Raw genomic sequence first — 16591 nt, 5'->3', positions numbered from 1 at the left:
GAACATGCTTCATCACACCTTCTGGACAAACAGGCAGACTACCCCAAACCAGGCTGTCCTCAGGGACTACGTGACGAAAACAACTTCCTGGGCTACTTGAACATAGGAGAGAGACAAATACTCCCATCAAAACCCATTACATAAAAGAGGAAAATTCTTTGATAAGTTCTTAAAAATATTTGTCTTATTTGACTTTTAATTTCTTGGCTGTAGACGACGTGAAGCTGGAAGTTAAAACAGCCACGAGAAAACTAGAACTGGTTTCTACATTTTAAGTAATTCTATAATAAAAGGCATAAAATGGAAAACTATAAAATAAATATGTAAATAAAAGACAATAAAATAGGAAACTATTTAAAAAGTTAGGGAGTTTTGGGGGGTCATTTGTTATTTTCACTTTATTCTTTCTGCTTTTTTTATACATTAATTCCTTACAGTAAACATATACTACTTATCTAATAAAAATAATATAACTTTTTCTTATTGTGAGAGAACCCCCTACACAAGTACAACATTTTCTAGACCAATATTCCACTACTCAAAATGATTCATTTTCTGAGGTTATGTACTCAAGGTTTTATTTTAATTTAGCGTGCAACAGAAAGAAACACTCAAGAGACCACACAGGTAAGACCGTTTCATTGAGTTCATTTAATTTCCCATGAGTAATGAAACTTTTCATCACATAAGTCAGTGGTTTGTGTGTATTTTCACTAAGGTTGGCATATGGGAGATACAGAGTTAATTTTATAATTATTTATTTGTATGTGTTGATACAAAGCCCTCAGGAATTTTTTAAAATTTTATTTTATTTTTTCAGTGTTCCAAGATAGCTCTCAGGAATTTTAACAGAATCTGACCAGAAGACTTATCAAGACCCTTCAAAAAAAAAAAAAATTGAATTGGCGTCTTCACAGAATTGGCATCTTCACAGATTCATGGAAACCAAATTTAGCAGCTTAGCAACTTCACACTGCGAACCACACAGTCGCTGTTAAAAACAGTTTCATTTCTACTCTGATTCCCAAGACCACACCTGCCCTCCCAACCTTCCGCAGGTGTCTTGCCGTTTCTGTTTATGGAGAGAAGGTTGCTTGTAGCTTGAACTTTCTCGGCGTCTCACCCTCTGAGCTCCAGTTCAGTTCTCTCGGCTTTTCTTGACTGTTGGAGAGAAAGGATGTGTCTTTGGCCATCCCACTAGAGTCCTCAGATTCCTCCTCTGTCCTCTCTTCAGAAACATCCATTCAGCTGACATCCTATTGCTTGGATTTCAATCTCTCCATCTTTACTGATGCCCTCCTTTCAAATGAAAAGCAAAGTGAAATGGGACCATAAAAAATGAAACCTTAAAAAAACACTAGTTAAAATATCTACCCAGAGGAGGCATCGGCTAAAACTACAAACATGATGAAATAAACCTCTACTTTCTATAAACATAAAGGACAGGTACCATCTAACTGTTCAAAGACCCAACTTCAGTGTCACAGAAGATCAGCAGTCCCACTGTGTGAGCAAAGGCCAAGGGATGGTACATTCATTTATGCAACATACATTGTCAATGGTTAAGCAGTCCTTACCTGGTAACTTTTACATTAGATTGTTTTCTAGAAATGCCTTTTCATGTTATGTGCAAAATTAAGTCGTCTTTAGAGAAAGGGTTTATCCAGTGGATACTTTGGTATCTTTCTTCAAGATTGCACTGATTCTGTGCTTTCACCCAAATAAGGGTAGACTCTGCTGATCTTAAAAGTCATTTTTATGACTCAGGGAGACTGAAACATTAGTATACATTTTTCTAAGGATCCAGGAAGTGTTATGTCACACCAAGGATTAATATAATCTTCTACTACAAGCGGAACTTGGAAAAGAAATAAAATGTGATTCATATATTCATCAGTAAATACTGATGGAGGGCTTCCCATGTAGGCACTGTACTAAATGTTATGAGGGACAAGAGTGGCTCCAAAGATAAGCTAGGTATGGACTCTACCCTCAAGGCATTCACACGGTGCTGGGTGACAAGACACAGATGTGTAAATAATTATGGTAAAGGCTAGATAATGATTCATGCCATAAGTGAGGCGAAGACATCTAACAGATTTCATAGGAGGAAGTGACCAACCTTAAAAATTTCTGCATCAGCAATGTCCTTACTTCATTTTGAAGTCCAAAGCCCTGGTGCAAATCTTTCTGTGGGAGACTACCTGAATGTAATAAAAATCACTACCAAAGAATCCCTAACAGAAAGCATTCACAAGGTGGCATCTTTCTGGTACTCGTACCAAGATTCAGTAACACCCATCCACATGACTAACTGAAGTCCTGACGGTGGTTATCTTCTAGATGGGGCTGTCGGGCTACCTGGGGCAGGGTAGTAATTGCTATGCATTTATGGGGTACTGCAGCTTTAAAAGCATGTTTCCATCCATTATCTGTTAATTATTATCCCCGAGGACAGGCTGGCACCATGCAAAGTACAGCTAGGACACCAGGGTTCTAATTCTGCTCAGTTCTCTCTGATGCAAAATGAGGGGTTTGGTCACTAGATTCTCTCCAAGGTTCTTCATGTAGCTAGGTGGGTAGGGCAAATTTTATTATCACCATTTTATAGACCAGGAAACTAAAGTCAGGAGAGCTCAAGGAACCTGTAGATAATAACTGATATCCCAGCTCTTGAGATTAGGCACCAAGACCTGTAAAAGACAAAGCATTTTCTACTCTGTCATACTGAGAACCCCTCTTAGTAAGAGGACAAAGAGAGGCCCACATAGCAGTAATCTAAGTATTTAAGTTATAAATCAAGAGAATGAACTGTTAACAAAATAATCGATCTATCCTCCCACTCTGACAAATACCTCCTTTACAAGAATCTGGACCGCCAGGTGAGAATCATGAATTCTGGGACTCTTCCAAGTAGGAGGCTGGAAAGGGGCAGTGAAGGGGAAGCTGATGCTACTGAGTCCTCTTCCCCCACCTGGTAGGGCCCAAAGTGCCTGGGAGGGCGCACCTCAGGCCACAAGTCCAAGCACTGCCCACACTCCAACAAAAAGCCATTCTTGGACACAAGACTAAGTTCAGAGGCCCATGCGAGTCCTGGAGGAGGGTTTGTTACTCTCTGGGTGAGGATTCCAGAATTCTGACTCCCTGGAGCATGGTCTAGAAGAGGGTTCAGGTTCCTTGACTGCATGGGAGGGGGCATTATGAAAAGGAGAACCACAGAGCAGAGATCCCTTGGGTTTAAGAGACAGTCTGATCACACTACCTGAAGACCAAACCTAAGAAAGAGGAAAATCCGGGACCTTTCTTGTGAGAGGGTAGTATGGCTTAGTAGTCACAAACCAGGTTCTGCAGAGAAACACCTGGGCTGGGATCCTACGTTGGCCACTCACTGGCTGTGAAATGGCAAGCAAGTTAACCAACATCCCAGGACCTCAGTTTCTTTATCTTTAAAATACATGTAATAAGTATTATGTGGAGTACATGAAACATGTAAAACGTTTGGCAGGCATTAAATGCTGGGTAAGTAAATGTTGCGGGGGTTCTCTTCAGCTGCATTAGGTGAATGCGCCTCTGAGAGGCTTTTCTGGAGAATTATATAAGCCTAGTTATATCCAGGCTCGCTGATAGTCAAGGTTAAACCGTTCTCTCCACTAAATAGTGAGGCTAGGGGCAGGGATGGGCACCAACCACCCCACCCCGCCCATGTCCCGCCGGGTCGGACGACGGGGGACTTCGCCCGGCAGATTCTGAGCTACAGCCAGGAGCTCGGGAAAGGTTAATTCGCAAACGTGGCCGTGAGTCACGGCGGGACTAAGGAACTGAAACCAAACGTTAGCACACAGCCTGGTTCGTCTGTGTGATGCGCAAGGGGAGTGGGAAGTAGCATCGGATAAAAAAGGCAAGACTCGGAGCCCGGGTGGACGCAGCTCCGTCCCCTCCTACCCACTTCACTTTAGGGCTCACGCAAACTTCGCTGAGTCTTCTGACAGGTCTTGACATCTCTCCTCCGCGAGGAGGGAGGGAGGCTCAGGGCAAGTCGAGACATCTCCCTCGCACCTCCCGTGAGTGCGAGCCCAGCCAAATGTGCAGACTGCACGCCCAAAACGAAGAGACGTTTAATAAGGGCAAGCCTGGGCATTCCCCCACCCCTCCGGGTGACACGAACTCAAAGTGGCCCATCTCCACACCCTAGTCCCCCCACTTCCCTCTCTGCAAAAACAACTTGGACATTTTGCTGCTGCTTGCGGACCAAGAACTGCAACTAGACCTTTCTGCTCCCGTTAAGGGACAGTCGTGACTGGGCACTGCGAAGTCAGACTCTCTCGAAAACACCAACAAAGAACTATATTTAGCTCTGAGCTCTCCGCCTAAATTCCTCTTATTTTTTCACTCTGAGCTTCAAAACGACTAGGTTGGGGAAGTGGGAGGAAGGGGGCGGGGGGAGCAGCAGAGAAAGAACAGCTGTGCCTCCGCCTCTCAACTCAATCTCTATAAATAACCAATCATGAGCCGAGGCTACTTTTTAGCCAATGAAGCAACCCAAACTGGTAAAACCTTGGCGGTAGCCAATGAAACAACAGTTAGGGGTGTGAGATTTGCGCCCCGGAACCAATGGGCCCCGAGTCTGGGAGAGGTAATTTGAGCTGGGGTGTGGGTGTGTGGTGCAAAAGCTTCCTATTTCTAAGCCCGAAAACCTGTTCTGCCCACTGAGCATGCCCTGACTAGCTGCGGGCGCCGCCACGACTTTTGGATCGGGTTGTAATCCGACCGCCGGGTTTCCGCCCCAGCCCAGTAGGGACGTGGGTGGGACCCGCCAAGTCCCAGCCCCAGAGAGCTCCGCTCAGGAGAGGCTACCCCTTCCCCTGTCCGGACAGGATTTCAGCCCTGAGTTCCTGTTTTCTTTGTCGAGGAGCTAAACTGCAGGCAGAGTGGCCGCAGAAGGCCCAGTAGTGTCTCCGAGGTGAAGGATTTAGAAAAAGCTGCTCCGTGGGTGGGCAAAGATGCTCCACCCACTGCTCTCGCACTCAAATGCCCTTGGGGTCTCCGACCCGGAGACGCACACTCGCTGGGGGCTCGGAAAGTGGAGTCCACAAGCTTTTGATAACGGGAGTCCACAAGAACACAGCCCAACCCATTACGGGAGCGGCCCTCCGCGCCTACACGCTGCTTGCAGAGCCACTGCCCTACACCGCCCTACACCATCCTCCCACACCTTCATCCTCTCACCTGAGCTTTTCCAGCACCCCTCAATCACCTACACACCCCCGTACCTTTCTCAACCAGCTCCTGGATTAGAGCCTCTCGCAAACCGCTCCACCAGACTCAAAACTGTTAGCCCCACCCTCGGGCCCGCCCCCCCGCCTGGTCCCCCGGAAAACCAGGAGCGGCGGATCAGGCGGGCGCGGCCGTCGGCGCACTGGGCATGCTCGCCGGGGCGGGGAGGGCCGGGCTGCGCGCGGCGAGTAGGAAGCCCTCGCCCCGCGGAGGCTGCGGGAGAGAGAGGGCGATGGGCCGCGGCGGTGGGCGCACGCTCTACGGGGACTCATGCCACGCGCGTCCCTGTCCGGCGCGCAATTAGCAGCCACCTCCGCAGCCCACCGCCACCACCCCTTCGCCCTCCCGGGCCGCCGCACCGAAGAGCTGCAACCGTCGCCTCGCACAGGCTGCCGGCATTGTCCTCCCGGTCCGCCGCCAAGCCTGCCGCTGCCGCCGCGGACTGCTGCGGGGCCCCGGACCCGCGCCCCAGGGACGCGCCGCCGCCTTCACCGTCCCGGCCCCCGGCTCCCGGTCCCCGGCCCCCCGTTTGGTGATTTCTGAGCCCCGCGCTCCCTAGCCGCTCTCTCCTAGGTTTTTCCCGCAAGGCTGAGGAAGAGGAGAAGTCGCCCAGCCGCCAAACCCAGGCTTCCTCCGGCGCGCGCAGCCCCGACGGGGCCGCGGCAGGCGCGGCGAGAGCGCCGACGGAGCCATGAGAGAGTACAAAGTGGTGGTGCTGGGCTCGGGCGGCGTGGGCAAGTCCGCGCTCACCGTGCAGTTTGTGACGGGCTCCTTCATCGAGAAGTACGACCCCACCATCGAGGACTTCTACCGCAAGGAGATTGAAGTGGACTCGTCGCCGTCGGTGCTGGAGATCCTGGACACGGCGGGCACCGAGCAGTTCGCGTCCATGCGGGACCTGTACATCAAGAACGGCCAGGGCTTCATCCTCGTCTATAGCCTCGTCAACCAGCAGAGCTTCCAGGACATCAAGCCCATGCGGGACCAGATCATCCGCGTGAAGCGGTACGAGCGTGTACCCATGATCCTGGTGGGTAACAAGGTGGACCTGGAGGGCGAGCGAGAGGTCTCGTACGGCGAGGGCAAGGCCCTGGCCGAGGAGTGGAGCTGCCCCTTCATGGAGACGTCTGCCAAAAACAAAGCCTCGGTGGACGAGCTGTTCGCAGAGATCGTGCGGCAGATGAACTACGCGGCGCAGCCCAACGGCGACGAGGGCTGCTGCTCGGCCTGCGTGATCCTCTGAGGCGCCCGCGGCTGCCGCGCGCCGGCCGCGCTCTGCGCACAAAAGCCAAACGCACCCGACTCTCTAAATGTGATTTCTCTTCTTGCTTTGAGATTGGAGACGACTTTGCATTGGCCGGGGTGTCCCGGGAGCCCGGCTGGCCTCTGCGGCCGGCATCCCCTGCCTCCGTCCCGTGTCCGAAGGGGTGTCCCGTCCTCACCATCCGACACCCGGTGGAAATGTGGCTCTTGGAAGCATGTACGTTTCTCATTGATTTTGGTTGACGCATATTTCCCCATTTAAATGCCGTTAGGGCGCTGTATTGGCAGCTTGACACCGGCAAGCGAAAGTTTCAGCGTGGAAAAAAAAAATGGGGTGGGGAGGAAGAGTACGAGGAGGAGGTGGAAAGGGAGGGGGGATTCCCCCCCCCCCCCAACAACCCTTTTCTAGTTGCAAGTTTTAAATACCTGGAAGGAAGTCCGGGAGAACCAAATGAAGGAGCAGGAGGAAGGAAGAAACTTTTGGTTTTTTCCTTGTTTTCCAGGAGTAGCTGGAAATTAAGATGGGGTTCCTTTTCTGCCAGCTTGGAAGGGCAGCCCTGTGACTGATTGTGATTCTAAGGATGTCTATGCAAAGTTGGATTCTTGTTACAGTGTATCCAATCTGAAGTATGCACATCTGAACTGGGACTATAAACACTGATGCCAATACAGTGTGGGGTGCCAGAAAGTGTCTGCTGATATTTGTGGGGAAAAAAAAAAATCTATTTTGTTTACCTACTGTATCAAAGGGGAGTCTGGGGGAGAACGGTAGTATTTTTTTTTTAATCAGCTGTGAAAAAAAAATGTTACAGATCTGCACATTTTTGTGTGTACTATTGTGTGCCTGTGTGTGTGTGTGTGATTTTTTTCTTTTTCTTTCTTTTTTTTTTTTTGAGTTTAGCTTTTTGTTCTTTTTGGTTGGCAGTGACAGGTTTTGATGACTAGCTCTTTAAAATACAGTACAAAGACTTCAAAAATGTGATTCAGGGCCCCCAGCACCCCTGTGTCTGCAGAGTGCCTTCAAAACTCAGCTGTTCAGCCGGTGCCAACCTGTGAACTTCCCACCATATCCCAGAATCTGCTATTCCCCAAACCACTTCCTAGTTTCCTTTCTGTAATCTTCCTGAAGGAGCCAGGACAATAGGGCCTGTTGTTTGGTGAATTTCTTGATTATTTCCAGCCTTTAAAATGTAATTTCCATGTCTTGCAATGGGCTTCCCCCCCCCCTTCTTTCTTTTTTATTTTGCTTCATTTTGTTCAAATGTTCAGGTATTTAGCTCCCCTTTTTTTATTATTTTTTAAAAAATTTTTGGTTATCTGTTCTAGGGTGTTCCTCCAGAAGCAAAGAGCAAAATTTTACTGTTGTGATGTACCAAGAGAATTCTAACTAACTGTAATTTTTAATTCCAGACACGCGTTTAATCATTGTCTCTTCATTTTAAGACTTTTAATACAAATGTCATTTTTAAAGAAACCCAAAACTATCGTTTGTGTTTCTGTGTTTCATATTCAGTGATTTAATACAGTATCATGGCTGAGGTGGATGGGGGCAGGTGCTTGATGCCCGCAACAGAAAAACCTCAGTGACAAGTTGGGTGACATTACTTCCAACTCCTTAAATGTGGGGGGGGGGGGATCATAAAGGTCTAGGAAGCCCTGGGGGTATGGCCATTATCACTTAACTACAAGATAGGAAGGATATTGAATCTGTTCTGCTGACAGGGAGCAGTTTACCTCACTGTGGGTAGAGAAGGGTAGAAACCAACTGCTAATACTGCCTTAGATTTGGTGAAGTCGCCAATCTCCTGACCAGGCAGGGAAGAGCTTTTAACTTTTCTTTTTCTCCCCCCCCCCGCCCCCCGCCCAATGTTTTGTTCTGTTTAATTACATCGTATATCAAGTCAAAAATAGGTTTGAAGATGATTTTCAGTCCTGAAGTCACACCCAGTACTGTTTTCTGCAGTACATTTGTATGGGTTGCAGAATCTTAATACTAGAGGTTTTGATTTGGAAATAGATATTAGAAAGAAAAAATGAAGATGAACCCCCAACTCCCATTAAGCTGCAATTTGTGGACCATTTTGACCTCATGAAATTTTCCTTCTAACAGTAGGAGGCAGTGTGAGCTGCTGCTTCTTACTTTATTTCAGTTAAGGGCCTCTTTACTAGTATATCTGTAGAATAAAAGAAAGTATATGACTGTACATCAAGAGTGTACGTGATACACCTCAGCTGTGTGAAGTGTAGGTGAAGTCTTCTGTTGGGGAAGCCAAAAGAAGTTACAGGCCAGAGGCATCTTTAAAGCTATTAGCATCTTGCCTTAAAATGGGTCCTTTGCCCAGGTGACCTGCCACTCTTCCAGCATGGAGGAGGAATAGAGAATTGGCCTGTGATGGTCCTATGGCCATTTTTTCTCATTCTTGAGCTCATGTAAGTTTAGAATCACACAGTTGAAAAGCAGTATGTATATGATAAATATAGAAATTAAGAGAAATAAGTTTATGTCTTTGCAAATATTAAGTTTTGCATTGGAGTAAATTTAGTTTTTCAATAGTTGTTAAGTGTTGAAAATTCTGAAGACTTACACCAAGTACTATGTGAAGGATTTTTTAAAAAGGCATTTGGTGACTGTTTCTTATGGCTTTGTTTTTTTGTTTTGTTTTTTGTTTTCTGTTTATGTTTTTGGTTTTTTGAAACCTTTTGACATAAAGTGCTGCCAAATATCAAACTAACTTAAGACATGTCTATACTCCTGAAAGGAGCTTGAAAACATTTGAAAAGGCAAATTGGAAATGAACTAGGCTGATGGGTCCATTAATCATCTTCACAGAGGATTTATTCACTTGCATGACTAAATACTTTATAGGTCTGAGATGCCAGGGCAGAAGATTTTAATATGGTTTTACTGAGTACTGTGAAATAAATGCTTTCTGGGTTCTCAATGAAAGCAATTTTGTTTGTGTGCCTGGAGCAGAAATGTAGTAGTTCTGTGTTTTGCAGCCTTCTCCATTATTTTCTTGACAAAATTGAGAGAGATTGAGGGCATTGTTTTAAAGAATATGTCCGCTTATTTGGCCAGTAAGAGCCCCTTTGTAGTAGTATGGTGTGAAAAGATAGGAGCATTTGTTTCCAAGGAAAAGTTGGGTTGATTTGAGGGTGTTAAAGGAAGCAAGGGAGTTTGCTATAAGGCAATCACCTGCCCCAACAGAAACTGGGTGGGAAAGAAACCTTTATCTTGGAGAGCAAAAGTTAACTTTTAAACTTGGCCCCTGCTGTTTTTTAACAGCTTTTCCTTTTGGTCCCTGTCCTCCAAGCTTTATGTCATTTCAAAGGTCTATTTTTGTCCTTTAGTAAGAACCTTAGAAAAATGGAAGATACCATCATTGGAAGTCTAACATTGTCATGTTTGGGATTTATGGCTTAAATAAAACAATTGCTGGGTTGTTAACTATAGAAATAGACTTCCCTGAATCACATTTTAGAACCAGATCAGCTTGGGGTTAGAATTATTTAAAAGTGTGCGGCTTCATGCTTCCTGACTAGTTAACCTTTTTTTTGGAGGTGGGGGGGGATACTAAAATGCCTCATTTCTTTGGCCTGTTGTGGTAGTTTCATAAATGTTTTCTCCAGCATGTGATTGCACCTCTTGAGTCAAAGTTCAGTATTTCTCGCAGGTAGGGTGGGAAAGTGAGAGAACACTGCTCATAGCAGCCAACCTTGAGAGACAGAGGCAAGATGTCACCCAAAGTATATATTTACTTTTCACAATAGCTGGAATAAGCCACCTACTTCTAAAGGAAACAAAGATTTAATTTAGAGATCACCAGTATAAGTTAAAATGATCTCTGATTTTTGTTACTGTCCACTTAATTAGGAAAGCTTGCTAATACAAATGTCCTTGTGAAAATGCAGCAAATGTCTAAAAACTACTAATAGAATGTGATATTTTTTATTAGAAGATTTTACTCAGATTACTAGGAATAATTGGGTGCATTTGATTGCTAGTTTCAGAAGATATATTTGATTTAATAATAATGGATTTTGATGGTTTGAGAAGACTTTAGGATTATCTAGCCAGAGGTTTTTAAACTTGCCTACATACCAGAATCACCTGGAGGTTAAAACAGATATTGCTGGGCCTTCTAGTTTCTTATTTAGTATGTCTCAGTATGAGCTCATGATTTTTATTTCTAACAAGTTTCCAGGTGACATTGATGTTGCTGTTCTAGGGACCACACTTTGAAAACCAATAAAATAGTCCAAACTCCAAATAAGTACTATATCAAGAGCCACATAGATATTTAGGGACACAGGCCCGTGTCACACATTTTAGAGTACTACCTACCACAAAGTCATAAAATAATCTTGATTGAAATTTATAGCTGAAGAGGGCATAGACCATTTACAATCAGACTGTTAAACTGTGGAGTGTGGTGGACTGGTATGGACACATTGTAGTTAGAGTATTTAATCATCTTCACATTATTATGTGAACAGTTTTGGCTGTGGTATCCGGTGTTAACTTCAGAAGTTGACTTTTAAAATGGGAAGGAAAGGATCATGGCCTAAATAATAAGAATCACCTTTTTTTTCCACTCAAAAATTTTGAAAAGAATGTCTTAGTGTATGTCTTCCCTTTGTTTCAAGATTTAAAAGCAAGGATTTTAACTTTCCACATATCCCAGCAAGAATTCTTACAAACAAACAAACAAAAAACAAAAACAAAACAAAACAAACAGAACAAATTAGAGAATTTAAGTCTTCAGGTCATGGTAAGCACATGCATGTATCATATGTGTGTATGTAAATACATACACTCAGTTTCTTAGCTGGACTTCCCAGGAATCTGGTCAGTGTCCTGTGGTTACACAGTTATTCATTCTGGGACAGCCCATACCACAAACGTGCCACACATCTTGTTTTCTTACGCATCTTAATCTTTTAGAAGAATGAGTGTTAATCTGTTTTGTAAACTGGAGGGTACAGCTATCTGTAGTCTTCCTTTGTTTTAAACAGAAATTTTTGAAGAAATGCTTTCTTAGAAGAGAAAAGAAATTGCGTGCTTTTTGTCCAACTGACTGAGCAAGGTGTTTTAAATGAATTATCTGACAAAATTATGTGTGGCTAAATTTAATCAGAGGTTTGAATATGTTTCGTTGGCTTATTTGTGTTAATTGTGCAAATGTAACAAACACACATTTTTTTCATAGAAAAAGAAAGATTATTGATGCCTCTAGGATACAGGTGCCCCAAAATGGCCTGAAATTATTTCTTGATTGTTAAGAATATGTTTCAGTGGAAGTTCGTAAACATAGCTGAAATTGATTTATTCGTTATTCAGTAAGCATTTGTTGAGCACGTACTATTAGCTGTTGTGTAAGGACTAATGCTTAAATAGTTGGAAGCCAGACAAAGGAGTAACAGTACTGTCCTTTTATCACTATAAGCTGTGAAAATAGCATGTATTAAACAAAAGGAGGATTTGGAAAAATGCAGCTGCATACACCTTCTAGTATAATATAATACTACGGGTCTGTCTGGCAGGCAAATAGAGTAGGTAGATTTGTTGAGAATTGGAACTTTTAAAGGTTTGTTGATATTGCAAATAAAAAATGGATCCCATGAGGCTTGAGTAACTAATAGTTGTTTTGTTGCACGTGAAACTCTGTAATTTTGTGCGTTTCCCACTTCCTTTTTGAGGTTAGCTAAAACTGAACATTTAGAAACAGGAGATCAGGTTGCTTCCATATTTTCATGTCCGAGGAAGGAGGGGAAAATGGAGGAAAAAACACGAGATTTGTATTCACTGTTTAAAAAAAAAAAAAAAAATTAAATGAGGGGAAAAAAAGGAAAATAAAATTTAGATTATCTTCTTTAAAAAAAAGAGAAGCAATTGCGGACATACAGTTTTTGGGGGTTCTTCATGTGAAGAAGATTCAGGGTAAGATATCTCTTTTGTACGAGATACTTTTCTAAAAATGAGTGTGCCAAAGAATTAAGCAGATGCTTTAAGTTTGCTAAGCTTATAGTACTTTTATACAAAGGTTCTGGTTTTCATGGCTTTGGTACTTATTGGAAGAAGGCAATCAGCTCTGAGAAGGAAGTGTTGGGTGAAAAGCTGTACGAGGTAATAGTAATAGCGATTGTAAAACCACAGAAATTGAAGGGAGTTGTAATTATTAATGTCCGGCTGTTTGCAAGATGATCCCTAGTGACTGTTTTATGTAGACTATCTCCTGAATTAACATACTTTCAAAATGTGGTAAGTTAGAGAACGGCAGAGATAGCAGAATTGTTCATCTGAAGGTATTTCACTGCTTATTTTTTAAATCTGATTATAGAACCATTTATGAGATACAAATTTACTACTTATAGTTTTATAGTGAAAGTGAAGGTCTTAATATTTTACACCTATCTGACCATTTATAAAAAGTTTTCAAAATTTGGTTTTAGTCATGAATTCAGAATATTTTAATGTTATTTAATATTATACATATTAATATAATATTTTTAAACATTCTCTTTAAAGACTAACATACTGAATTAATCTCATTCAAGAAAAGAGCATCTATAGAGATCTGTACTAGTATAATTCTATATGAACATATATGTCAACAACATATATTTGAAAATATATTTTAGATAGTTTTGCACTCTACATTGTAAGTGGGTAAGAGAATTGCAAAAGTATATTTCCAAGTTTGATTTCAACATTATTTATCATCTAGTGGAAAAAGGCCTGAGTTTGGAGTTCTTTCCTCTGAGTCTGGTTACTTAGCTTCATTTTGTCATAGTATCTGTTACTTTTCTTTTTGTATCTCACTCATTCCATTCACCCACATATGGTTCATGCAAATGGTTGTCTCTGTTACAAATGTAATCTGTATTAATTGATAAAAAAAAAAATCTAAGAACTGATTACCTAATGGCTATATAAATGTGTTTTCTGTGTACTAGTGTAAAGAGAGAAGTCTTTTTCATGCTGTGTTTCAAGTCCAGACTGAAACAGATCCAACTAGTTAAAGCTGCCCACTCAACAGATAACCACCTTTAGGTTTGGGCATAGACTCTGTGCTTGGGCATAGCCTCTGTGCTTCATTTTAAAAAGTAACGAAGTTTTTAAAAAGTGAATTTATTCATAGGAATATTCATTTTAATGTACTTGGGACTGCCTAAAAATATTTCCAGACCAGCTCTTCTTCCTCACTAATCTTGAGCAGAGGTCAAAAAATGAGGTATAGCCCAAATGCATTCTTTTTTTTTTTTTTTAAAGAATCTTTTACCTTCAACGGCAGAGACTACAGCAAACAAAAACCTAATCCAAAGAACAAAACTGTTTTTCGTGCATCTTTGTACAAATCAGCACTTATTGTGTTACCAAGGAAGCATAAGTAGGGGGAAGGGCGATAAAATATTTTCCTTAGTCATTTGGGCAGCGTTCGGCCGGCGGTCTGGTACCCTCACTGCTCAGGCGGGCAGAGCGTGATGGAGCTGAGAGGGATATGAAGTGCGGGGCGGGATGAGGTGGACCTGTTCCTCAGCCCACACCCCACTCCTGCGTTCCTCCAGTACAGAGCATTTCCTCGTGTTCAAATGTGTGATTCATTGTGACTCAGGATTTACTGAGGCTTGGTTCTGCTACCAGCCAAGGGTGAAGAAGTCTATGGGATGGCGTGATAATGCTACTGTAATAAATTTGACTCTAACTCAGGGTTTCATAACCTCAAGACTATTCACATTTTGGGCTAGATCATTCTTTTTTGTGGAGGGCTGCTGTCCTGGGCATCTGACAATGTTTAGTGGCATCCCTGGCCTCTACACCCTAGATGCCCATAAAAGCCCCTCAACCCAGCCAACAATCAGAAAGATCTGCAGACATTGCCAAATCTTTCCTTTGGGGCGGGGGCAGAAAAGCCCCTGGTTGAGAACCTCTGCTCTGGACTTGACCATGTAGAAATGGAGGAGGCAGGCATAAATCCAAGGAAAGAAAGGTCGAACCTATAGTAAACTTTTAAGACTTTTTCTTACTCTGAGAAACTATTGTGAAATCTAAGATTCAAACAAAACAAAACCTTCCCTTATTCCAGAGCATTATAGTTAATGCTTTTCTACTAAAATACCAATGTTCTCTCTGGTGCTTGGGATGTATCACTTTGGTCAGCTCATTAAACCCACACATAAGAGAAAAACACGGTATTCAGGGATAGAGATTTATTGGAAAGGAGAAGGACTATGATTTAAAAGGAAGGTGTGCTTTGGTTGGGGTGATGAACTTGGAAAGTCAGAGAGCAATTTAGCGCATGCTGATGACGAAGTAGAGGGACCTAGATGTACAGGAGGACTCCTGAAAGGGAGGTCAAGGGCAAGAGTGTTTGAGTTTGTCTGGGGTCCCTTAAACCTGCATTAGGAGACATCTGGGAGGTTTTCAGCCTCACTCAACCTCTGCCACTTCACCTCACAATCTCTCCCCTGTTTATCCAGGCCCCTATGCAACATCTGGACTCCTCACTTTGGGGGGCAAAGGATGTGTTTTATGCATCCTGTCCGTCTTTATTTTGCCTTTTACAGTTCCCCGATCCCTCCCCCATTCCCTTCCTCTCTTTCCTTCCTTCCTTTTTCTTAGCTACCTTCAGAACGAATGACTGAGTTTGTCCAGGGCGGACTCCCGCTGGTTAACTGCGCACACCTACCTGTGCCCAAACCCCTTAGCCAGGCTGTCAAGAAGGGGACAGTGGAGGCAGTGGTGATTGCTTTGTAATGAAGTGCCTCTGGAATCGGGAGTCTCCGGCCAGCCCAGATGCTGTGGCTGCCAGCCCCTGAAACACAGCATTAAACATCCTGTCAGCAAGTTCATTAATGCGGAATTAACTCAGTGACCATGGATGTTTGATTTATTCTGAACCAGACAGGGTTGTTTTTGTTCTTAAGTTTTAAATGAAATAGTTATTTTAAAACCCGTGCAGTATACCCCTAACAACTTTAAGCAACCAGACAATTAGACACCCAAGGGGTAAGACCATTGTGATTCTGCACTTCATACCGGGCACATTTGGAAATCTAGCGTTCCCAGTAAGTAGGAGATGTAACAGTTGTGCAACTGAGGGAGAACCGACTCAGGCCCCATCAAACGCCTCTATCTAATCAGCCAGAAGAGGCTCTGTAAGAAAGGTAGGCAGTAAATGAAATAATTTGGTACAGTATAAAGTATTGTTTGGTGAAAGTGGATGAGTGATTTGGGGACTTCTTGAACGTGCTTCTCAAATTTAAGAATTATATTAGAATAAATGACGTTGATACAAATACTTCATTCTCTGCAGTATCTTGAACTGAAAATGGAAACATCAGATTCAATTGGCAATGTGATCACAGTTAAGATAGAGAAAACAGATTGGATTTATCTAAATTTCCTGTTTTTCTTATACTCATTTTCCTCTTTTATAATCTGTGCTGTTCTGCAACATTTTTTTTTCTTATCTCCAGCTTTTATTGGCTTTGGGGAGCATTATATTTTCTTTCTAATTAAAAAGTTTGTAATGAGAGAAATATTCTGTTATGAATCACAGTAGACAGTAGCCAAGAAAATATATGTATTCATAAATTTAAACACATAAATTAATTGTGTAGGATGTTTTTACAATGTCATAATTTGTGTTTACCTTTTAAAGCTTAGAATAATTTTTCAATGCAGTGTTTTCCATGGAAATGAAATTCACCCTTTTCCTTGATTAATAACCATTTGACTACTTGCAAAAAAGTAGCAATTATTTCTTAAAGTACTATCATGAAGGCTCTCTCATTTACATTTTGTAGCAAATTATTAACAGTTTTTCTTTTTAACCTTTTCCTCAGAGGAGTAGCATTTATGAATAGAAAAAAAAATGCATGTGAATTATCCAAAAGTCATACAGCAGTTGTTTGGATTTATCATAGTGGTGGTGATTTGGGCAAAATATTTGCCCTCTTAATTACAAGTAATAAAATGGATGTGTACTAGCCAAAGGGAAGCATCAAAAATGCATGCACAGGGGGACTATAGTGCCATTTTGCTGTTAAC

The 16591-nt window shown here is 42.8% G+C and overlaps 1 protein-coding gene and 1 long non-coding RNA gene across 2 annotated transcripts; one reads left to right on the top strand and one right to left on the bottom strand.

The window, feature by feature from the left end:
- Nucleotides 1-631: 631 nt before the first annotated feature.
- LOC132012120 (uncharacterized) lies at nucleotides 632-5201 on the bottom strand. The gene is made up of 2 exons (XR_009402533.1): nucleotides 2123-5201; nucleotides 632-1299 (listed from the first exon to the last, which is right to left on the bottom strand). It is a non-coding gene; the product is annotated as an uncharacterized LOC132012120 (long non-coding RNA).
- A 669-nt stretch (nucleotides 5202-5870) lies between these two features.
- On the top strand, nucleotides 5871-12163 carry RAP2B (RAP2B, member of RAS oncogene family). Its single transcript, XM_059391713.1, has one exon. It carries the CDS (start codon nucleotides 5966-5968, stop codon nucleotides 6515-6517), a length of 552 nt encoding a protein of 183 aa, XP_059247696.1. The 5' UTR covers nucleotides 5871-5965; the 3' UTR covers nucleotides 6518-12163.
- Nucleotides 12164-16591: the final 4428 nt, after the last annotated feature.

The sequence above is a fragment of the Mustela nigripes genome, chromosome 2 (assembly GCF_022355385.1).
Source record: "Mustela nigripes isolate SB6536 chromosome 2, MUSNIG.SB6536, whole genome shotgun sequence".
NCBI lineage: Eukaryota > Metazoa > Chordata > Mammalia > Carnivora > Mustelidae > Mustela > Mustela nigripes.
The sequence above is the reverse complement of the archived record's forward strand: the minus strand, read 5'-3'. Positions and strand labels throughout refer to the sequence as shown.

Coding starts and splice junctions, on each gene's coding strand:
- RAP2B (XM_059391713.1), top strand. CDS start 5,966: ATGAGAGAGTACAAAGTGGTGGTGCTGGGCTCGGGCGGCGTGGGCAAG.